The 21,659-nt window shown below is 36.9% G+C and overlaps 1 protein-coding gene and 1 pseudogene across 1 annotated transcript; one reads left to right on the top strand and one right to left on the bottom strand.

The window, feature by feature from the left end:
• The first annotated feature begins 268 nt into the window (after positions 1 to 268).
• On the top strand, positions 269 to 21,658 carry COQ3 (coenzyme Q3, methyltransferase). Its single transcript, XM_045544061.1, has 7 exons — positions 269 to 381; positions 8,611 to 8,737; positions 11,166 to 11,318; positions 14,192 to 14,291; positions 16,079 to 16,321; positions 19,545 to 19,704; positions 20,899 to 21,658. Exons 1-7 carry the CDS (start codon positions 273 to 275, stop codon positions 21,117 to 21,119), a joined length of 1,113 nt encoding a protein of 370 aa, XP_045400017.1. The 5' UTR covers positions 269 to 272; the 3' UTR covers positions 21,120 to 21,658.
• Positions 3,506 to 5,221, bottom strand: LOC123633097 (annotated as a pseudogene).
• Position 21,659: the final 1 nt, after the last annotated feature.

The raw sequence follows: 21,659 nt of genomic DNA, 5'->3' as shown, positions 1-21,659 counted from the left end.
ATAGTAATGGCATGATTGTTGTCTACTTTGACCACGAGGTTTGGTTGTTCATATATGAATTGGCCTAACAGAAGATCTTCAAGGTCGTTCATGGTAATAGAAACATTATAGTTTCATGGCATGCACAATTTGCTAGATGTTGAGCGTGAAGGTAATAGCCACACATACGTGATAACATTGAAAAGTCGGCTGCAGACGGAGTGAGCCTCGGAACCTTCCTGTTCGGGATCTTTTGCCGGAGGGACCGGAAAGGGGAGGTATCCTTTGTCGCGATGTGGGGTGGCGGCAAGCTGAGCTATATCGGGGGTCGTTTTTTAGGAGTGCTTGGGCCTGGGTGCAGGAGCTCACAGGCCAAGCGTCCTCACTTAACCTCCTCGGCTGGTGAGTGTGTGTGCGAAGGTCCCTCTCACGCGCTTCACCCTGCGGGCTGGCGGTTCTGCGCAGGCGCGGGGGGGGGGCGGCGGCGTTGGGTTGTGGTCTCGGCTCCGCAGAAAGTCAGTGCAAACCTGCGGCGTGGCTCTTGTCCCTGGCTGTCCGTTGAATACCGGGCCTAGGCTACCGTCCTCTCCTCCGCAAGAGGCCAGGAAAAAGAGCTGAGAACCAGTGGTTCTGGCCGGAGAGAGTACAGGCCGCGGACAGCCTCCGTGTATTCAGCGACATGTCTCATTTTAGTTGAGCTCCTTGCCCCAGGAGCCGGCGACATCGCTCTGTGTATGCCTGAGTCTCAAGGTCATGCTTTGTTCCTTTGTCAGCGCGGGAAAGATATGCATCTTTCATAGTTATTCATGGCTTTGTATCTGTATTTTGTTTGCACATATCCTGCTTTTTTCAGAAAGAATTTAAGGCAGATATACTACTTTTGGATTGACAGGTTAATTCAACAGACTATTTGCAAATAAGTTCAAGAAAATAACGCACTGCACTTGGTGCTTGTAGACGACAGTCTGATTTTTGAACGCCCAGTATTAACCAGAAAGTTAAGTTTATCCTTTACATGAAACTCATTTAGCAAATACTGTATGCCAGGCACAGTTATGGTCAATGGGAATTTAAAAATGAATGATACCTCAAGGGTCTCTTTAAAAAAATGTTAGGATAGAACTAAGATCAGGATATAATGAGCAAAAGAGAACTCTTAACAGCCCACCAATGGAGTTTATTAGTTAATACTCATATAGTGAAAAATAGTACAGCCAATAAAAATGATTTGTCTTTTTGTATCTACATGGGAAAATAATTAGGTTATAGTGTTAAGAAAGTAAGATACAAATGAGTATGTGTTATGAACTTGGATATATAGATGGAGATATATAGAGACTAGAGCTAGACCAAAATTTTAGTGGTGGCCGGGCGCTGTGGCTCACGCCTGTAATCCTAGCCCTCTGGGAGGCCGAGGCGGGTGGATCGCTCGAGGTCAGGAGTTCGAGACCAGCCTGAGCGAGACCCCGTCTCTACTAAAAATAGAAAGAAATTATCTGGACAACTAAAAATATATAGAGAAAAAATTAGCCAGGCATGGTGGCACATGCCTGTAGTCCCAGCTACTCCGGAGGCTGAGGCAGTAGGATCGCTTGAGCCCAGGAGTTTGAGGTTGCTGTGAGCTAGGCTGATGCCACGGCACTCACTCTAGCCCAGGCAACAAAGAGAGACTCTGTCTCAAAAAAAAAAAAAAAAAAAAAGACCAAAATTTTAGTGTTGATTGCTTATGGTGGAGTAGGTGATTGTCTATCATTTTATCATCCTTTATATGCTTTTCTTTTTCTGAACTTTTTTTGGCAAACATATATGTTTTTTTAAAACAGAAATTTAGAAAAGATACAATAAATTTTATTTCCAAATGTTGAAGAGTAAACATAGAGGGAACATCTAATACGTTTGGGATCAGGAAAACTTCTTGAAAGAGATATGTAAAGAAATGTCTTGAAGGAGTTGGCCAGTTTTAGAAACAGCTGGAGAGGCCAAAGGATCAGCTTGAGAATCTGTGAGAAAGTTTGTGGGAAACTGCAGTGTTCCTTGGAAAGTAAAGTGTGTGGATGGAGGACAGGAGATAAGGGCAGGAGTGGCAAGGGATGAGACAAGAGACCTTTTAGGCCATGACAAGTTCATAAAAGGCCACGTAGATCTTCAGAGGTTGACTTTATCTTGAGGACAGTGGAAATTACTGAAGGAACAACATGATCAGACTTATAATATGTTTAAGAATTAACACACAGCAGCTGTGTAGAAATTAATATGGAGGTTGGCAAGTATAGGTTTAGGGAGGCCTTAGAGTAATCCAGACAATAAATGATGATTGCTGGAAATAAGGTGTTGGCAGGGTAAAGGTCTGTTGCCTGTCTTGTTCATTGTCAGCATGATAGGTGCTGAATAAATGACTTTTGAATGAATTAAATGAAAAAAAAATGTTTTCCATTCCTTTAAAATCTCAGATACTGCTGAGTGTGATGGGTCACACCTATAATCCTGGCTACTCTGGAAGTTGAGGTGGGATGATCGCTTGAGGCCAGGAGTTCAAGACCAGCTGGGGCAACATAGCAAGACTCCCCTTCTCTAAAAAAGAAAAAAAAAGTTAAAAATCTCCAATATCAGGATGAACACAGATTTAATGTAGAGAAGGAATTGGTAGCATTCTGGGTTTTTTTTTTTTTCATTTTATTTGAAATAATATACAAGAATATAATGTGCAAAATTTAGGGGCAACATCACAAAGACGTGTAATGAAGTAAGTTTTGCAGCTGTGATTCCTAACCAGAAACACCACTCGGTAAGTAAGATGAAAAGCCGTGATTGTATCTCAGAGCAAAAGCAGCTGTATTGCCAATGTATTTGCTCTAATTTTAGACAGTTGGATGAAAAGTAAAGTGCAAGTGTTGTACTGCAATAAGTGCAAAGTCTTCCCGCACCATAAAGATTTGATGACAAAATATATTTAAGATACATGGCCGAGGAGATGTAGAACACAAAGTTAAAAAATACAGTCGTGTTGACTGTTGATAGCACCATTACAGTGACTGCATCCCAGTGCAATTAACTAACTTTATCTTGACCTGGGCTAGGTCTCCATCGGAAATAATGGATGGCTGCCGCCACCTGGTGCATAAAGTCAGCATGCCGTGGGAACTGCAGCAGGTGGCTCTTACGCTGGGACACTGACACCAGCCGCCTGCCACATGTTCTGGTAGCCCCTTGGCACTGGCCACACTAGGATTGCCTGCGTTTGGCACAGATGCTGAACCATGTGGTGATTGCTTGAGGAGAGGCCTAGTCCCAGCTTCTGCTTCATTCCATCATGTGTACAATACAGATTAATAAGCAGTAAGGAGCCAATGTATTACAGCAGTTACATATTTTTTACTTCCCCTTTTATGCAATTTAAAATAAAACATGGATACACTTCTCTCTACTGTACTTTAGCACCACAGGAAGTCAGTTTTCAAGCCTATATTACCAGATAGACATATATGAAGTTTGGAAGAAAATAAGGCAATTTGATTTACAGTGTTGATACTTTTAGCCTAGTGCTCTAATGGAGAAAGCAAAACCTCACTCATTATTAGATCATTTCAAGACTCAATGCTATCAGTATCTTATGGTCACACAAATTCAGGACAAATACTGAGACCTTGGCCTTAAGTCTTTCCATCAAGAGTTAATGTTTATGCAAATACAGACTTAAGAACATAAGCATCCTGGTTTAATGTTGTGAGCCTGAGTTGGTTCTTTTCCTTTTCCAACAGTCAGGATTTAAATGTTTCTGTTCTTCAGTCAAAACCTTTGCTTCTAATGTGTACATTTTTCTCTCTTCGTTCTTCGTTTTCTTCCACCTGTCACCCAGGATCACACTTATGGCTCTGTTATCTTTCTTTGGATACATCTGAGTGTATTCCACTCTAATTTTTTTGGCAAAAAGCATGAAGATATTCATTGATCTTTAGCACTTACTAGGAGAAGTGGCACTCACAGTCCCTGAGCTGTGGTTTTTGACAGCTTTAGCATATAAAGAATTCAAAGAGAGCTGTGATGATCCAGGTGAGCCAGTTTTTACTGAATCCAGATCTTGCAAAATCTTGACCACCAGATCCTCCACAAGACAAAGATGAATGACATGATGAGCCATATACTTAACATTATAAACTGCAGAAGAATCCATAGGTGTGAAGTCACAGCTTTAAATGTATCAAAAACATCTGAATCATCAAAATTAATGGCATCAGGGTGTCCAGGAGGTAGACATAAATCTCCAATATGAATTTCACAATACGGAATTCCATGCTGTACCACAGTCAAGCGTGGATAAAATGATGACCAACCTTTATTTTTAACATAGAAAGGGTGGTCCAGCTTACACTCTACGGTAAGTAAACCATCTTCTACTATACCAGGATCAAAAGTCACCTTCAGTACTGACTCACGAAATGATACCCTTTCTTCACATAACTTTAGACCATGAGGACCATAGCCCTTGTGAGCGCTCATTTGAAGATCTTCCTCATTATCACAGCTTTCAGCTCTAGCAAAATCTTTAACATCCTGCCATTCCTTATTGCTTCTCTTTTGAAAGCACAATCGTGCGCCTTTCAAAAAACAGTGCCAAACAGTTGAAGGCCAGGAATTGCACCATCTCAAATCATCATCATCTGACAGGGAGGACATGCAGAAAATGCCAGATTCTGACTCACTATTTGCCCTTTCATGGTTACTGGCATTTCCTCCTTCCACTGGTGATGAGGGAAGGCTGGTTCACTCTTTGAAGAAGAGGACACTTGCATAGGAGTGTAAACCTTTGCTAGTAGCTATGATATATACAGGAAATGATCTGTTGTATTACATAAAATGAGCACTGTATAAGTGGAGTTTGTGGACTAGTGATGACATTTGCTAATTCTGTTAGCAAATCTATCTCATTTTCACAGTAAGTATTTTCTGATAATTTCTGAGATATTTTGGTTCCAAGATGATCTTGTGTATTCTTGATGTGAAACATGTGAACTTAGCTGGTACATGGCAGATTGGGTAGGATCACTTTGAACAGCCTGAAGTTTAGGAAGGTCATCAGACTCCATGTGCTCATCATAGGAGTTATATCCAGATGACGATGGCAAATTCTCATTATGCTGCAGCAACTCCAATGAGTCATTCATTCCTGAATCTCTAGTCCATTAGCAGCAGGAGTTTCTGTACCGCATTAGGCATCTGATTTCACTTCCCACACCATGTTATGGTGCTCCAAATTCCCAGTTTGTCTATGTAAGCCACCTGTCTCCAGCTTCCTTTGCAAGGGTTCTCAGAAAAGAAAAAGTAATTGGTAGTATCAACGCAGAGTCCTTATTTATTGATAGTAACTCCTGTCGCAGAGTGCCGGCAGCCCAGGCGCTGGCCGCCCTGGCTATGACAGCACCACCAACAGCTCACGTACCTACTCTCCAGCTGGACTAACTCTGGCCTTCCCCATGCACATGGCTGCTCCTGTGCCCCTTTTACTCCTGGGACATGCCCAGCTATTTTTTTAACTTTTGATAGAGACAGGGTCTGCTGTGTTGCCCAGGCTTATCTCGAACCCCTGGCCTGAAGTGATCCTCCCACTGCAGCCTTCCAAAGTGCTGGGATTACAGGTGTGAGCCTCCATGCCTGGCCCCAGGAACTTTTTTTTACAATTCCTTGGAATTTTATACATATACAATAGGGACAATTTAATTTCTTCCTTTCCATTCTGTATACTTTCTTTTTCCTTTTCTTGTCTTATTGCACTGGATAAGACTTTTGGTACTATGTTGAATGAGTGGTGAGAATGGAAGTGCTTACCTTGTTTCTGATTATAGGGGGAAAACACTCAGTCCTTCACCGTTAAGTACTATGTGAACTATAGGATTTTTACAGATGCTTTGTAAAATAATTTCCCTTCTACTCTTACTTTGCTAAGAGTTTTTGATCATAATGGGTATGAATTTTGTTAAATGCTTTGTTTTCATCAATCAGTATGAGTATATGGTTTTTCTTCTTTTGATTGTTAATATGGTCAATTATATTAATTGATGTTCTAATATTGAACTAGTGTTGCATACCTGGAATAAATCCTACTTGGTTGTGTTGTATTATTATGTTTAATATGTTGCTGAATTCTATTTGCTAATATTTGTTGGGAATTTTGGGGTCTGTTAATGAGAGAAATTGGTCCATATTCTTCTTTGCTGTACTGTGTTTGGTTTTTGTATCAGAGTAATGCTGGCTTTATAAAATGGATTGGGACACCAGGCATGGTGGCTCACACCTGTAATCGCAGCCTTTTGGGAGGCTGAGGCCGAAGGATTGCTTGAGCCCAGGAGTTTGAGGCTGTAGTGAGCTATGATCACTGCATTCCACCCTGGGCAACAAAGTGAGACCCTGTCTCCAAAACAAGAAAAAAAAAAAAGTGAGTTGGGAAATATTCTTTACTTACCCTTCTATTTTATGGAAGAAGTTGGGTGGAATTGGTTTTTATTTCTTCTTTAAGTGTCCAGTAGAATTCACAAATGAAGCCCTCTGAGCCTGGTGATTTATTTTTCAGAAGGCTTTTAATTATTAATTCAATTTCTTTAGTAGTTATAGACAATTCGGGTTATTTCATGTTGTATGAATTTTGATAGTTTATGGTTTTTATGGAATTAGTCCATTTTGTCTAAGTTAGAGAATTTCTATGTGTGTAATTGTTTGCAATATTCCCTTATTCCCTTTTAATGTCTGTTAGGTCTGCAGTGATATCCCTTCTTTAATTCCTGATAGTGGTAATTTAGGTCTTCTCTCTCTTTGTTAGCCTTGCTAGAGGTTTATCACTTTTATTCATCTTTTCAATTAATTAACTTTAGGTCTGAATTATTTTCTCTGGTTTTGTTTTGTTTTCAATGTCATTTATTTCTTTTGTTTTTCCTAACACAAAAAAGAGTAGAATACATTTTTATTATACAACATTTTTTTCTTTCTTTTTTTTTAAAATTTTTATGTCTGAAGCTTAGAGAGAGATATTATACAACATTTTTTAAAAGTTTTCTTTTCATAGAATACATTTTCACATTAGATTTCCACAGTGGAAAAATAACAATCTATTACTTATATTATAGTTTTATATTTGTCAATAGATTATTTTAGAACAAGTAAAACACATTTGAGGATTAAGTCTCAGTTTAGAATTTGTAATATTTTGATACCCCTACAAGGGGGACCTACTCCTTAAATGAAATTTCTCTATATTCAGAAGCTAATATCATTGATTTCTGTTTTTATCTTTATTATTTCCTGCTTTTTGCTTGTTTTGTGTTTATTTTGTTCTCCATTTTCTAGTTTGTGAGGTAGAGACTTAGATTATTGATTTCAGACCTTTCTTGTTTTCCAATGACTATTTAGTGCTATAAATTGCCCTCTAAGTATTGCTTTACCCATATCCACAGACTTTTACATATTGTATTTTTTTTTCATTTAGGTCAGTGGATTTTTTTGTTGTTGTTTTTGTTGTTGTTGTTGTTTTGTTTTTTATTTCCCTGAGACTTTGTCTTTGACTTATGGCTTGTTTAGAAGTGTACTGTTTAATTTCCAAGTTTTTTGCTTTATATTATTTTTCTATTATTTCTAGTTTGGTTCTGTTACTGTTAAAAACACACTTTGTATGATCTCACTTAAAGTTGTGAAGATTAGGTTTATCTTTAGAAATGCTCCATGCATTCTTGAAAGAATATATATTCTGTTGTTGGTTGGGTGGAGTGTTTGATAAATTTCAAGTAGATTTTATTGGTTGTTGGTGGTGTTCAGTTCTTTTGTATCCTTGCTGATTTTCAATCTAATGGTTCTATCAATTACTGAGAGAGGGATATTGAAATCTCCAACTACAGTTGTTGATTGTTTATTTCTCCTTTCAGTTCTGTCAATTTTTGCTTCATGTGTTTTGAAATGCCATTGTTTGGTGCATACACATTTAGGATTGCTTTGTCTTCTTGGTGGAGTGTTCTTTTATCATGATATAATGTCCCTCTTTGTTTCTGGTAACTTTCTTTGCTCTAAAGTCTACTTTGTCTAAATGTTTATTAAACTGAGTATTCTGCAGCAGAGCAACTGGTTCATAAAGCAGGTCCCATAAGTTTGAACATATAGACTTGGTGAATGTTTATTTTAGGATGTTATGTATGCACACATTTTTCCCCCGTAAAGGGTATTGAACATATGTAAAAATCTATTTCATATAGCTAACATGGAATTGATAGAATTTGAACTAGTTTTGACAATCTCAGAACTAATAGTATTCTAGTTTAAAAGGTAACAACTTATATTTGGATATCATTCTTTGTAATTTTTTGCAGCATAACCTGAATGCAAAAACTAATAGCATGAAAAGGTTATATATATGCATTAGTTGTTTTTGCTAATTATAATTTCAGAAATGTCTGGGTTAGAATTAGATGGCAGAACGTAAGACCTTTATTTTATTTTTAAAGTTAAATCCAAAATTAAGTAAAAAAAAAAAAACCCTTTGCTTATCAATTGCAATGTAACATAAGATTACTGTATAAAATTTCTTCAATTACATGTCTATCAGGGATTCTAACTGAGCAATGCTTTTCTCTAGACATTCATTTTCTTTTTCAGTTTATTCAAAGAATCAGCTCAGTTGGACTCTAGAAATTAAACCAGGAGTTTTCAATGAATATAGAACCATGTGGTTCAAATCCTATAGGATGACCTTTTCATGTTTAAATAAAATGAACAGTTACAGGTGAGTTTATTTATTACTGTGGAAAATATTTACATAATTAAATGCAATAGTTTGGTATTGATTATGTTTAATAAACCCAGTCAGTATGTAATAGCTTGTGTGGTTTGATTAAAGTAGCTTTTATTTATGTAAATATTCATGACTATTTCTAACAATTTTTAAATTTGGAAAATTTCAAGCCCACCGAAAAGGTGATAGAGTAATACATATACAACCAGTACAAAACCTTCATCCAGATTCAGAGATAGCTTTTATTTTTAATATAAGACTGTATTACTTGGAAAAGTATTTTTACTTCCTCATAGTATTCTTATGACGAGACACAAATAATGCAGTGCTTAAAATCATAAATGATTCCGGTGCAACGTACATATGATAAGGTGGATAAGTATGTACTCTTGGTAGTAAAATTGAATCAAAGTAGTGTCTTTTTGTATGTTATAAACCAATTTCTAATCTTGTGAAAAATATTGCATAGCATTAATTAAGACTTGAGCTCTAAGTGCATGCTCCCACTTCTTGTAAATGAGCTTTGAGATTGGGCGTAAACGAAATCATTCTTAGTCAAATGAGCAACCACCTACTGTTATCTATTGTAAATGAGTCTTTAATTACTGAGGCTTTACATTAAGCATGGAAAAGAAGGCTAATATTCCTAAGATAATATTAAAGAAGAATATTTGAATCTTAAAAGAATAAAAAGTAATGAATATAGAATGTACCCTCCATATGTAGCTAAGGAAAACATAGTAAAAATTTGAATGGCATTACCTGTTTTCTGACTTAACATCCTTCTTATCTTTTACCCAAGCAGACCTTTGGAGGATTTGCCTATACTGTACTATGACATGGAACTCAGTGTTGTATCTATTTAACCCCTTAGTCTCTACTGGATCTCATTTGATTAAAAAAATTTTTTCAGGCAAATTATATAATTTTTGGGGTGTTTTCCTTCAGATTATTCATTTAACAATTGTTTCCTGAGCACCAACTATGTTCCAGGAACTGTACTAGTCACTAGGAATAAAATGGTAAGCAAGACAGTCCATGCCTTGCCTTCATAGTGCTTATGGTCTAGTGGGGAGACAGACATGATCAAATAATCACACAGCCCATGAAGAAGTATAAAGTGGTACAGGATTCAAAATAGGGGAATATTGACCCAGTTTTGAGGATCAGAGAAGACTTCTTAGCTAACACTCCATTTGGCCAGGCGCAATGGCGCACACCTATAATAATCCTAGCACTTTGGGAGGTCCAGCGGGAGGATTGCTTGAGCCCAGGAGTTTGAGACCAGCCTGGGCAATAGTGAGATCCCATTTCTACAAAAAAAAATTTTTTCTTTAATTAGCCTGGCATGCACCTGTAGTCCTACCTACTCGGTAGACTAAGGTGGGCAGATCACTTAAGCCCAGGAGTTTGAGGTTGCAGTGAGCTGTGATTGTGACACTGCACTGTAGCCTGGGTGACAGAGCGAGACCTGTCTCAAAAAGTAAAGAGACACTCAATTTAAACTAAGATCTGAAGGATGAGAAGGAATTAATTAGGTGTTTGTGTGAAGAATGTTTCAGGCAGAGGGAACAATAGTATACAAAGTGCCTGAGGAAAGAGCAAGCATGGCCAGTTCCAAGAAAAGAAGAAAGAAAGCTGGAGTGGGAAGGATGAGGAAAGTAGTAGAAGTGAGTTCGGAGAGAGAGGAAACTGGGTTCAAAATAATTCAGAGCTTTGTAAGTCATGCTAAGGATTTTGGTCTTTTTTTCTAATGGCACTGGGGAGCCATGAAAGCATTTTATGCAGGAAAGTAACATGATGATATTTGTATTTTGGAACAATCCATCTGAATGCATCGTGGAGAACAGATTGGAAGGGGACGAGGTAGAAAGCAGCCAGACTAATTAGACAGCTAGGACAATAGTTCAGGCAAGAGGTAATGGAAGCTTGGACTAGGATATAGCAGTAGAAATGGAGTGAAGAAGATGGAGGCACCTGGGTTCAAATCCTGGCTCCATCAATTACTTAATCTCCCTGAGCCTCTCTTTGCTTATCTGTAAAGTGGGGATAATAATAGCACCCACCCTTGTAGAGTTGTTGGAAGGAATAAATGAGATAATATATGTGGAGTTCTTAAACAGTACCTGGCATTTAGTAAGCCATTTATATAATAAAATAATAAAAATAAAAGCCAAGTTTTATAAAGTCCCATTTTGAGTTGAAACTTACTTCAAAAGCAAATGAGTTTTATTTCATCTGTGAATATATATATTTATAAGCAGTGTGATTATAAGAAAACTTGGCTTTAAAGCATCAAAATTGAGCAATATATGTATTTAGAATCTAATAAATTATAAATATCTTTCTACATAATATGTCCCATGTTACATTTTTTTAAACAACAGCATTTGCTTGCCTCTTTGTTTTCACCTCTTAGGTACCCTTGGACAAGACTGTACAGTACCTCACAAAACACTGTGGACAACAGTGAGGTCAAAACCTTCCTGGCCCTGGCTCACAAGTGGTGGGACGAGCAGGGAGTATATGGGCCTCTTCATTCTATGAATGACCTGAGGGTGCCATTTATTAGGTAACATTCCAGAAACTCTAAGTCTTTTAAAACGCACCTTTTTAAGAATTCATCTTCTTTTGCATTCATTTTTCTCTTGGATTACACCTAGGTTCAAAATGCTGAATTTTAAGTTTGCTTTGAAAATTGGGGAGAGTCTCTTCAGTGTCCACTGTTTGAAACCATTCATTTTAATAACATTACCCAAGGTCTAGGCTGCTTGCATAATTTAACTTGAAGCATTTTGGGATATTACAAAGTTAATTAGAGTTAAATCCTTGTGAAAGGAAACTAGGGTCCTATGGCATCAAGGCTGTTTTATAACTACTGACCTGCAGTGGCCTCATTGACTTTTAAGCAGTTCTGGTAAACGGAATGCTGCCGAAACAGTTGGAGTCAACAAATATTTTTTGAGAACTTACCTTGTACATAGCTTAAGAGCCAGATTGTAAAAGATACTAAGATGAATGAAACATAATCCATGTGCTTCAGGAATTTATAGCTTGCTGTGGGAGATAAAGGCAAGAGTTCATCGGGCTTACCTTTAAGAAATTGTTCATTTGTCCATTTATTTACTCATCAAACATTTTTGAGCAGCCAATATGGGCAAGGCAGTGTAATTGATGCAGAATATCAGACTCAAACTCTGCCCTCAGGGAATTTCCTGATTGACTTTTGCTATTATAGTTCATCCAGAATCAGTGTAGCAAAAAGGGAAATATTGGCATCTTTTTATTACCACTGAATTTATGTTTTGCTGAACCACTAATGCAGAGAAAAGCAGGAATGTTGTTCTATTACACTAGAATGCTGGTTCTCAAAGTGTAGGCCTTGCGCCAGTGACATCAGTATCACCTAGGAACTCATTAGAAATGCAAATTATCAGATGAATGGATAAAGAGAATGTGATACATATACACAATGGAATATTATTCATCCACAAAAAAGAACGAAATCTTGTCATTTGCAACACATGAATGGAAGTGGAGATCATTATGTTAAGTGAAATAAGCCAAGCACAGAAAGACAAATTTTACATGTCCTCACTAATATGTGGGAGCTAAAAATTAAAACAGTTGATCTCACAAAGCTAGAGAATGATGGTTACCAAAGGCTGAGAAGGGTAGCAGGAAGAGAGGAATAAACTGGGGGTGGTTAATGGGTGCAAAAACATAGTTAGAATGCTCAATTTCTGATAGCACAACAAAGTGACTATAATCAATAATAAGTTAGGGTATACTTTAAAATAACTAAAAGCGTGGAATTGGAATGTTGCTAACACAAAGAAATGATAAATGCTTGAGATGTTGGATACTCCAATTACCCTGATCTGATTATTACACATTGTATGCCTGAATCAAAACATCACATGTACCCCATAAATATATACAACTATTATGTACCCGTCATAATTTAAAATAAATAATTTTTTAAAAAAGAAATGCAAATTATCATGTAAATTAAAAATAAAATCTTAAGGCTCCCCCTGACCCCCACCCCACTTCGACCAGATCCCCTTTTGGTCAAGGGGACCCTGGATAAACCTTAAAATTGAGTTCCTGGCCATGAAGGGAAGGGACTTATACCCCTCCCTTTTGGAGTTTAGATACAAAAACTGACCAGCATTAATGTTAAAATAGAGATTCATAAGACTGGCAAAACAAACTCTTTGTGGCAATAAGATGCCAAATTACAAATAGGACCTAAGGCCATGCACAGCAAAGGTTAAGTCACGCCTGCAGGCCGTCACTTTGCTTAAGTTTGAGTCAGTATATTGTGGCTTGCTGTATGATTAGCAGTCTTCCTTATACGTCTTAAGTGACTCTTAAGCAATAAGCAGTTACAGAAAGGCAAGCTAGGAAACAATGGCTGGTTAACTTTTAGCTATGTCTATACTTCTATAGATATCAGACCTTTACCACAGTTCTTACCTTGTGGCTTACTTTAATATAGGTGGTTTCATTACTATGATTATCTTAAAATTAAGTTTGCTTGATTTAGATGCCTGTTTACATGCTCATACATGAAAACACCACTAACAGAAAATGAAAAGAGACCCAATTCAGAAGAAAATATAAACAAATTCGGAAAACATAGGTCTCCCATCTGCTTTTTCTAAACCCTGTAAAATAACCGATTTGTTGCTGACATGAAATGGGTCTAGCAAGTACCAACAACATAGCCAATAGGGGTCTCAGGTGTCATGATAACTCAAGCAAATAAAATTAGGTTAATCTAAATTAGATTAGTTTGAAATTTTTTTTTCTTTATATTTTTACTAACGCAGTAATTGAGTCATAATTACTATTAGATTATTTCAGAGCTATATTCAGCCTCCTGCTTTTGATTATTGAAAATGTTTTATAAATTAAATATAAGTCATTTAATGCTGAGAATAAAAGATCTATTTATCAAAAAATCCATAATTCATTTAAAATGGGAGTTAATATTTCCTCAAAAATTGTATACTTTTGGCCGGGCGCGGTGGCTCACGCCTGTAATCCTAGCACTCTGGGAGGCCGAGGAGGGTGGATTGCTCGAGGTCAGGAGTTCGAGACCAGCCTCAGCAAGAGCGAGACCCCCGTCTCTACTAAAAATAGAAAGAAATTATCTGGCCAACTAAAACATATATATAGAAAAAAAAAAATTAGCCGGGCATGGTGGCGCATGCCTGTAGTCCCAGCTACTGGGGAGGCTGAGGCAGTAGGATCGCTTAAGCCCAGGAGTTTGAGGTGGCTGTGAGCTAGGCTGATGCCATGGCACTCACTCTAGCCCGGGCAACAGAGTGAGACTCTGTCTCAAAAAAAAAAAAAAAAAAAAATTGTATACTTTTAAGATTTTTCATCGATAAAATTAATCATTTGTTTTTATATGTTCTGAATTTTTTAAAAAAGAGACAATCTTTTGAAAACACTTCCTAATCACCAGCCAGGAAAACCTTTGTCTGGGATGAAGATTCTTGACGTTGGCTGTGGTGGTGGATTGTTAACTGAAGTAAGTGACTTATAGCTTTCCTGCCATTATTAACCAGGAAAAAAATTAAGAGGTGGGCTTGTGCCTCATTTATCCTTTCAACAAATAATATTATTCATTTAAAAAAGAGAAATGCATAATGTTGATTTTAATCTTTTTATGATTACAGACATAACACTTTTTTTAAAAAATAAAAATTTTAGAAAATTATACTGAAGGATTTTTTTTTTTAAATAAAAATGGGGCATGGGTTATTCAATTAGCCTTGAAAATTTTGTGATCTCTTCTGTCCCAAGAAATGAGGCCATTTCCACTGGTTTAAATACAATGATAGGCTATCCTTTTGCACTTGTTTCAACAGCAAACCTAACAGTTTCACCTGCTTGTAGGGCTCTTCCCTTCTTAGGTGCTTTAGCATCCTTGGAAGAGTAGTCATTCTTCCTGTGAAGACTACACACTTTAGCTTATAGTGAAGTCATGCCTTGAAGCTCTATTTTGTATGCCTCTATCAACACAGGAACTTTTTTCTTTCAATACTGCATCATAATTTCATCTTTGAAAGATATTTTAAGCAACAGTATGAGATACAAATGTAAGCTGAGATTCAATGGGATGTGGTACCGTCATCCATACCTCAACTAAGTTGACAGGGAGGCTAAAAGGCCTTCGATACACAAGTTCCCACCTGCACAAAAAACGTATTCTTTACCTGGTACTGGGCTAGTTTCTTTTGCCGTCAATTATAAAATTTCAGGAAACTTAAAACATGTATAAATGCATCCCTCAGAGTCAAGAATATGTGGTGTACAAATTATAAATGAGGAAGATTTTACCATATGTGTTTTGTAATCTGTTCTGTGTATTACTGTAGATTCTTACATCTCTAAAATAATGTGATTTATACTTTTAGTTTATTGACTAACCTGTTTAATGTAAACACTGTGCAAGTTTTGATTAAAATTAAGCCTATATTTAAAAACTTGGGCATATCATTAGAAGTGACTGAATATAAAAACAGAGAGAATAATTAACTATGAAGAATTATTTCCAGTTAGTCACAGAAAAAAACTATTGAGAAAAAAGTTGTTCTTTAGAAAATCTGAATATTTCAGAAATGATTGCTGTTTTTACAATGGCATGTGACATTTATTTTACTTTAAATATGTTAATATTGTACAACATGCATATAAAGGTACCTAGGACATACAGATAAAAACTTTTTCACTGTTTTCAAGTGGTTTTGTTTTTTGGGTTTTCTTTTGAGATAGGGTCTCACTCTCTTGCCCAGGCTGGAGTGCAGTGAGATGATCATAGCTCACCGCAGCCTTGAACACCTAGGCTCAAGTCATCCTCCTGCCTCAGCCTCCCAAGTAGTTGGGACTATAGGCATGTACCACCACACCCAGCTCAGTTTTTTAAATATATTTTTATGTAGAGACAGGTTCTCACTATGTTGCCCAGGGTGGTCTAGAAGTCCTGGCCTCAAGCCATCCTCCCACCTCAGCCTCTCAAAGCTCTGAGATTACAGGTTTGAGCCACCACACCCAGCCTCAAATGGTTCTCTATAAGTTTTTTGTTGTTGTTTTTGATTGTTCTCACTTTTAAACTTTTGAGTATGGAAAATTTCAAATGTATACAAACTAGAGAAAATGGTATATGAATTTCCGTGTACCCATAAATGTTTTCCAGTAATTATCACCTCATGGTTAATCTTGTTTTTTTTGTTTTTTTTTTTCTTTTTGATAAGCTTTTTATTGCTGACATGTTCTGTTTTCTTCCTGAGAGTAACAGTGTTTTTATGCCATTAGCCTCTAGGGCGGCTTGGGGCTTCAGTTACTGGAATCGATCCTGTGGATGAGAACATTAAAACAGCACAGTGCCATAAATCATTTGATCCAGTCCTGGATCAGAGGATAGAGTACAGAGCATGTGCCCTCGAAGAGATTGTGGAAGACACTGCAGAAACATTTGATGCCGTTGTAGCTTCTGAAGTTGTAGAACATGTGCTTGATCTAGAAACATTTTTACAGTACTGCTGTCAAGTGTTAAAAGTAAGACTTTACTTCTTTTACTTCTTTTACTTTCTTTTTACTTTACTTCTTTACTTTACTTCTTTACTTTCTTTTACTTCTTGGTTTTCTTCTTCTGAAGGTGTGTATGTATACATCATAGTAATAAAATGTTCGACAATACGTTAGCAGTCCAGCAGGAAAGGTAAAGCAGAAAAGAAACCAAGAGGCCAGTATTAGGGGACTGCATCTCTACTGAAGATTACTTCTGCCCCTCAGCTTGCCCTCAATACCAGGGTTTTCCAGTGTCCTATTAGTATCTTGATGTCCAGGAATCTCAAAAAATGTTGGTTCTGAGCATTGGAAAGCCATACATTTGTAGCAGTATTTTTCCATTGGTACAGTCTGGATTAAATACTTAATAGATATTGAAGGATACTTACCAAGAAATTGATTTGGGCCTGGCGCAGTGGCTCACGCCTGTAATCCTAGCACTCTGGGAGGCCGAGCCGGATGGATTGCTCAAGGTCAGGAGTTCGAGACCAGCCTGAGCAAGAGCGAGACCCCATCTCTACTAAAAATAGAAAGAAATTATCTGGCCAACTAAAATATATATACAAAAAATTAGCCGGGCATGGTGACACATGCCTGTAGTCCCAGCTACCTGGGAGGCTGAGGCAGTAGGATTGCTTGAGCCCAGGAATTTGAGGTTGCTGTGAGCTAGGCTGACGCCACGGCACTCACTATAGCCCGGACAAGAAAGCGAGACTCTGTCTCAAAAAAAAAAAAAGAAAGAAATTGATTTGGATTAATAGGTAAAAATCAATAAAAATAATTATTAGCATAAATTTACTTAAATAGCCTAAGTAACTCTGTATGTGATACATGTATAACAGTTTTCAGCTTATGAAAGAGTACTTCATACATTTGATCTTACCTACAACTAAGTGAGGAAGGAAAGGAAGGTATTATTATCACCTCCTTTGACCTATGAGGACTCAGGATTTGTGAGATGTCAAAGGTCACTGGACCTTTACGTCAAAAGTCACTAGGCTCTTAAGTAGGACTTAAGGCTAGATCATTTGACTCCAAGTCTAGTTCTTCCCATTACTTATGCTTATAGAGTATAATTTGCCACAGACTTAGTAGTCTTCTGAATGTGGTTCTAATTTTCTTTTAATAAATATATCTATAGTAATATTATTACTATATCGACTCTGTTGTTTATATATTCAGGAGGTAAGAACCTAAGGTCAAAAGCTGCAGGAATGAAATTCTTACCTCTTATCTAAGTAGAGCTTTTATTTTTATTTTTATTTATTTATTTTTTTGAGACAGGGTTTCACTTGGTCCCTCAGGCTAGAGTACAGTGGCGTGATCATAGCTTACTGCAACCTCCAACTCCCAGCCTCAAGGTATCCTCCTGGCTCAACCTCCTGAGTACCTAGGAGTACAAGCATGCGCCATCACACCCAGCTCATTTAAGAAAATTTTTTGTAGAGATAGGATCTTGTTATGTTGCCCAGGCTGGTCTGGAACTCCTGGCCTCAAGCAATCCTTCTGCCTTGGCCTCCCAAAGTGCTGGGATTACTGGAGTGAGCTACCGTGCTTGGCTTAATAGAGCTTTTGAAAGAAACTTTATTTTTAAGTAATTTTAAATTTATAGAAGAGTTGTACCTGTTTTGCCCTTATGTTAACATTTCACATCATAAAGGTAGGAATTAGGATGAGTTAAGCGAGGCGCGTAGGGCACAGACACTCCCTCTCAGATGCTGACCCTGCACCTGCACAGCCCAAAAGGGGTTGCCTGTTTCCCTTCTGTGTCCTAGGAGTCTCACTGGTCTCATTTTAGTCCTAGCCTTGCACATAACCCCTGGTACGGTTCTCAAAACTAAGAAGTTAGCATTGGCATTATACTTATTAACTGTACTACAGAGCTTTTTAAACTTCACTAATTTTTTTGCTACTGTCATTTTTCTGTTACAGGATCCAATCCAGGCTAACGGATATTTAGTTGCTATGTTTCCTTGGTCTCCTTCAATGTGTGACAATTTCTTAGTGTTTCCTCCTAAATGGAGTTTTATTAGGCTTATCTCTTACTTTCCAAGTAAAACTCCTTAATTATTAGTTTTTGTATTGTGTGTCAGTCAGTATGTATGCATGGAGGTTCTTTGACACATTTGAAGAATGCTGGCATTATGATTTTAAAACTAAATTTTACTTTAATGGAAAGCCTATACTTAAAAAAAAGACCATTCCTTACCACCATTTCCTTAGAGTATGATTTGGTAGAAGACAGATTATATATTCATAAGTGATTCTTAATAAAAATATTTTAGAATACTAGAGTTTTACAGAGAGAGGCTAAAATGTGTGATGATATGGTGTGTGATATTTCTGTTTTTAATTTAAGGGCACACTCCAATATTTCAGGACTTCCTCTTTTCTTTTTTCTTTTTGGTTCAGGGTGGTATTTGAGGTATATTATCTCTTTTGCCCCCCCTTCTTTCTCTCTTTCTCTGTGTCTATGGTAATATGAGTATTTCGGAGGGAATCTTTGGCATTGTTATCCCCCTCAGGCTGATGAGAATGTATAGAAGAGGGAGGGAATATTAATGTTCTTGCTGTTTGTGAGACTAAACATAGGAAACACGTAAATTATAGTCACTAAAACATGGCAGACTAAAGGCCCCGTAAATGGTTTGCATTCATCTAAATGCTCATCTTGATGTCTTTATGTCCTTTATACAAATGAAATCAAAACCAAAGCAAAAACTTTCAAACTTTAATCATTAATGCTTTTGTCAGAAAACACTTATGGACAGTGCTCCCTGCCCAAGACGTGTAGCTCTGTACCAAACAAGTTAGACAGGCTCAGCACTAAAGAGAAAACTCTGTTGACACATGTAAGGATGTGAATGTGGACATGTGACAAGGAAACGCAGCCTGATCTCATTTCCATATTTTTATTATAAAGTGTTTGATATGTGCAAAAGAATATATATGATATAAATACAAATCATAGTAATGTATGATTTTAAGAGTTGTAAGTACTATTGCATAAACTTAGTGAGTGCATCTGAAATGCCTTTAATAATGAATTTCCCAAGAGAAAACAATACTGTTTTGGTAAATTATATTTTATTCATAATTAGGTATCTTAACTGCACTTAAATTATTTGGGAGGAGGGAGGAGGAAGCCAAGCTTAAATGATACACACATAACCTTTTAAACTCTACTTCTATACAATTTTACTTCTTCTAGCCCGGTGGCTCTTTATTCATTACTACAATCAACAAAACACAACTGTCCTATGCCTTGGGAATTGTTTTTTCAGAGCAAATTGCAGGTATTGTACCAAAAGGTACTCATACTTGGGAGAAGTTTGTTTCACCCGAAAAGCTAGAGAGCATTCTGGAACCAAGTAAGTATTAAGAGTAATTTTTCCAGTTTTCAAGGCGTAACTGAACTTTTAATGCACCTATAATTATTAATCATATGACCTAGTACTTAATTAAATAGGCCACTATTTTTTTGGATGCTGTTTTTTTCTCCTCAACTAGGTCATAAACTCCTTGAAGTTAGGGTTAAGTAGTAGATACCACTTCTCTCTCACCTGTAGCACCTAACCCAGGGCCAAGCAAATAACAGATGATCAATGAATACTTTTTGGCTATTTAGTTCTCACTTGTTTCAGGATGAGGTACAACAATGTCTATTATTTATATATCCTCAATCTGCCCTATTAAACCCTGCCTGTAGCAGGTTATCTTATATGCTATTTTTCCTGACTCTTCTATACTCAGATTTATTTTGAACTTCCAAGTCACTTTTTATGTATTTTATTTTAGTTACAGCATACCTTATATTATGGTTATTTTGGTGTTTTTGCACCCTTTTAATGGCCTGTAAGCTCCTTGAAGGAAAGACTATATGTCTACTGTTTATACTGTCTATACTGCCTAACTTTGCTTTATACATAGTACTCAACTTACGTGTTGAATTCCTGTCAAGTAATAGTGTTTGTCAATTCATTTATTTGGCATTTGGTATTCCTGTTGAATACTTAGACTCCTGTATTTCTCATGCTTTTGGTCCTATAAGAGTCTATCAATAAACTTGATTTTACTTTTCAGTCTATAGCAATGTAGTAAGTTCTAAAGATTTTTGTAAGTAACTTTGTTGAAAATAAAGTAGAAAAATATTTTAAAGATGCTTTATGAGGACAATCTCTTGTTGGCAGGTATTTTCTAATAACAGCTAATGTTTACTGAGTACTTACCAAATTCCAAGCACTGTGCTCCTTTATATACATAGCCATCTAATTCTAACAGCTCCATGATGTATGTTCCATACATGTGGGAAAACTGAGGCTTAGAAAGGTTGAATGACTGGCCCAACACACCATCTAAGAGGTGCCAGATCTGGGATTTGAACCCAGGCAGTCTGCTTTAGAGTACGTGTTCTAATCCGCAGTAAAGTGTGATTCATACATGGTTACAAAGTATTTTTGCCCATTAAGTTAGAAATCCTCTTTTAATATGGAAATTTGCTTGAGACTCTTGGCACTTGGAAGGTAAATATTTATTAAATCTACTCTTCCTGATATTTTTTTCAGATGGTCTGTCAGTTCAAACTGTGGCAGGAATGCTCTATAACCCCTTCTCAGGTTACTGGCATTGGAGTGAAAATACCAGCCTTAACTATGCAGCTCATGCCGTGAAATCCAGGGTACAGGAACACCCAGTGCCTGCTGAATTTGTTTTAAAGGGGGAAACAGAACAGCTCCGAGCTAATGCCTACGCCAGCCCAAGAATGCATGAAGAGATGAAGAAATAAATCGTTTCTAGGGACTATAGTCATATGGCTTGAAAGTCTGATGTTTATAAATATAAAAAGTATGTAATTTATCCATTAAGAGAGAATCATGAAGAAAGGGTCAATAAAAAGGGCTAAAACCTTTTTATTATTTCATCTAATAGCTACTTTCAAGGGATTCTGTGGATAAAAAGTTTTATCGAGGTTTTGCATGATCTAGGAGTTTAAGTTCCTCATCCTTTGTTATATAAATAGGTTATGCATATTCATTTCATCTTATAGATTAGATATATATTTCTTTCCCACATGTATTCGCTTACATATATGCTATCATTTGCTTTTATTTTAGGGAATCTGTGTCATCTATGTTCTACTTTATTTGGTTTTAAGTTAAAGGCAGTTGTGCTTCTGACTGATGAAAACCAAATATAATTTTGATTCACTTATATTTGGGAAGATAAAATATATTTTTTCCTTTAAATTTTACTTTGTTGGGAAGCAAATGAGTTGTTAAATATGTGCTGGATTTGGATTCAAACATTAAAATCAAGAAGTTCAAAT

Source organism: Lemur catta, chromosome 2 (assembly GCF_020740605.2).
Source record: "Lemur catta isolate mLemCat1 chromosome 2, mLemCat1.pri, whole genome shotgun sequence".
Lineage (NCBI taxonomy): Eukaryota > Metazoa > Chordata > Mammalia > Primates > Lemuridae > Lemur > Lemur catta.
Note: the sequence above shows the minus strand (reverse complement) of the source record. Positions and strands in the feature narration are given on the sequence as shown.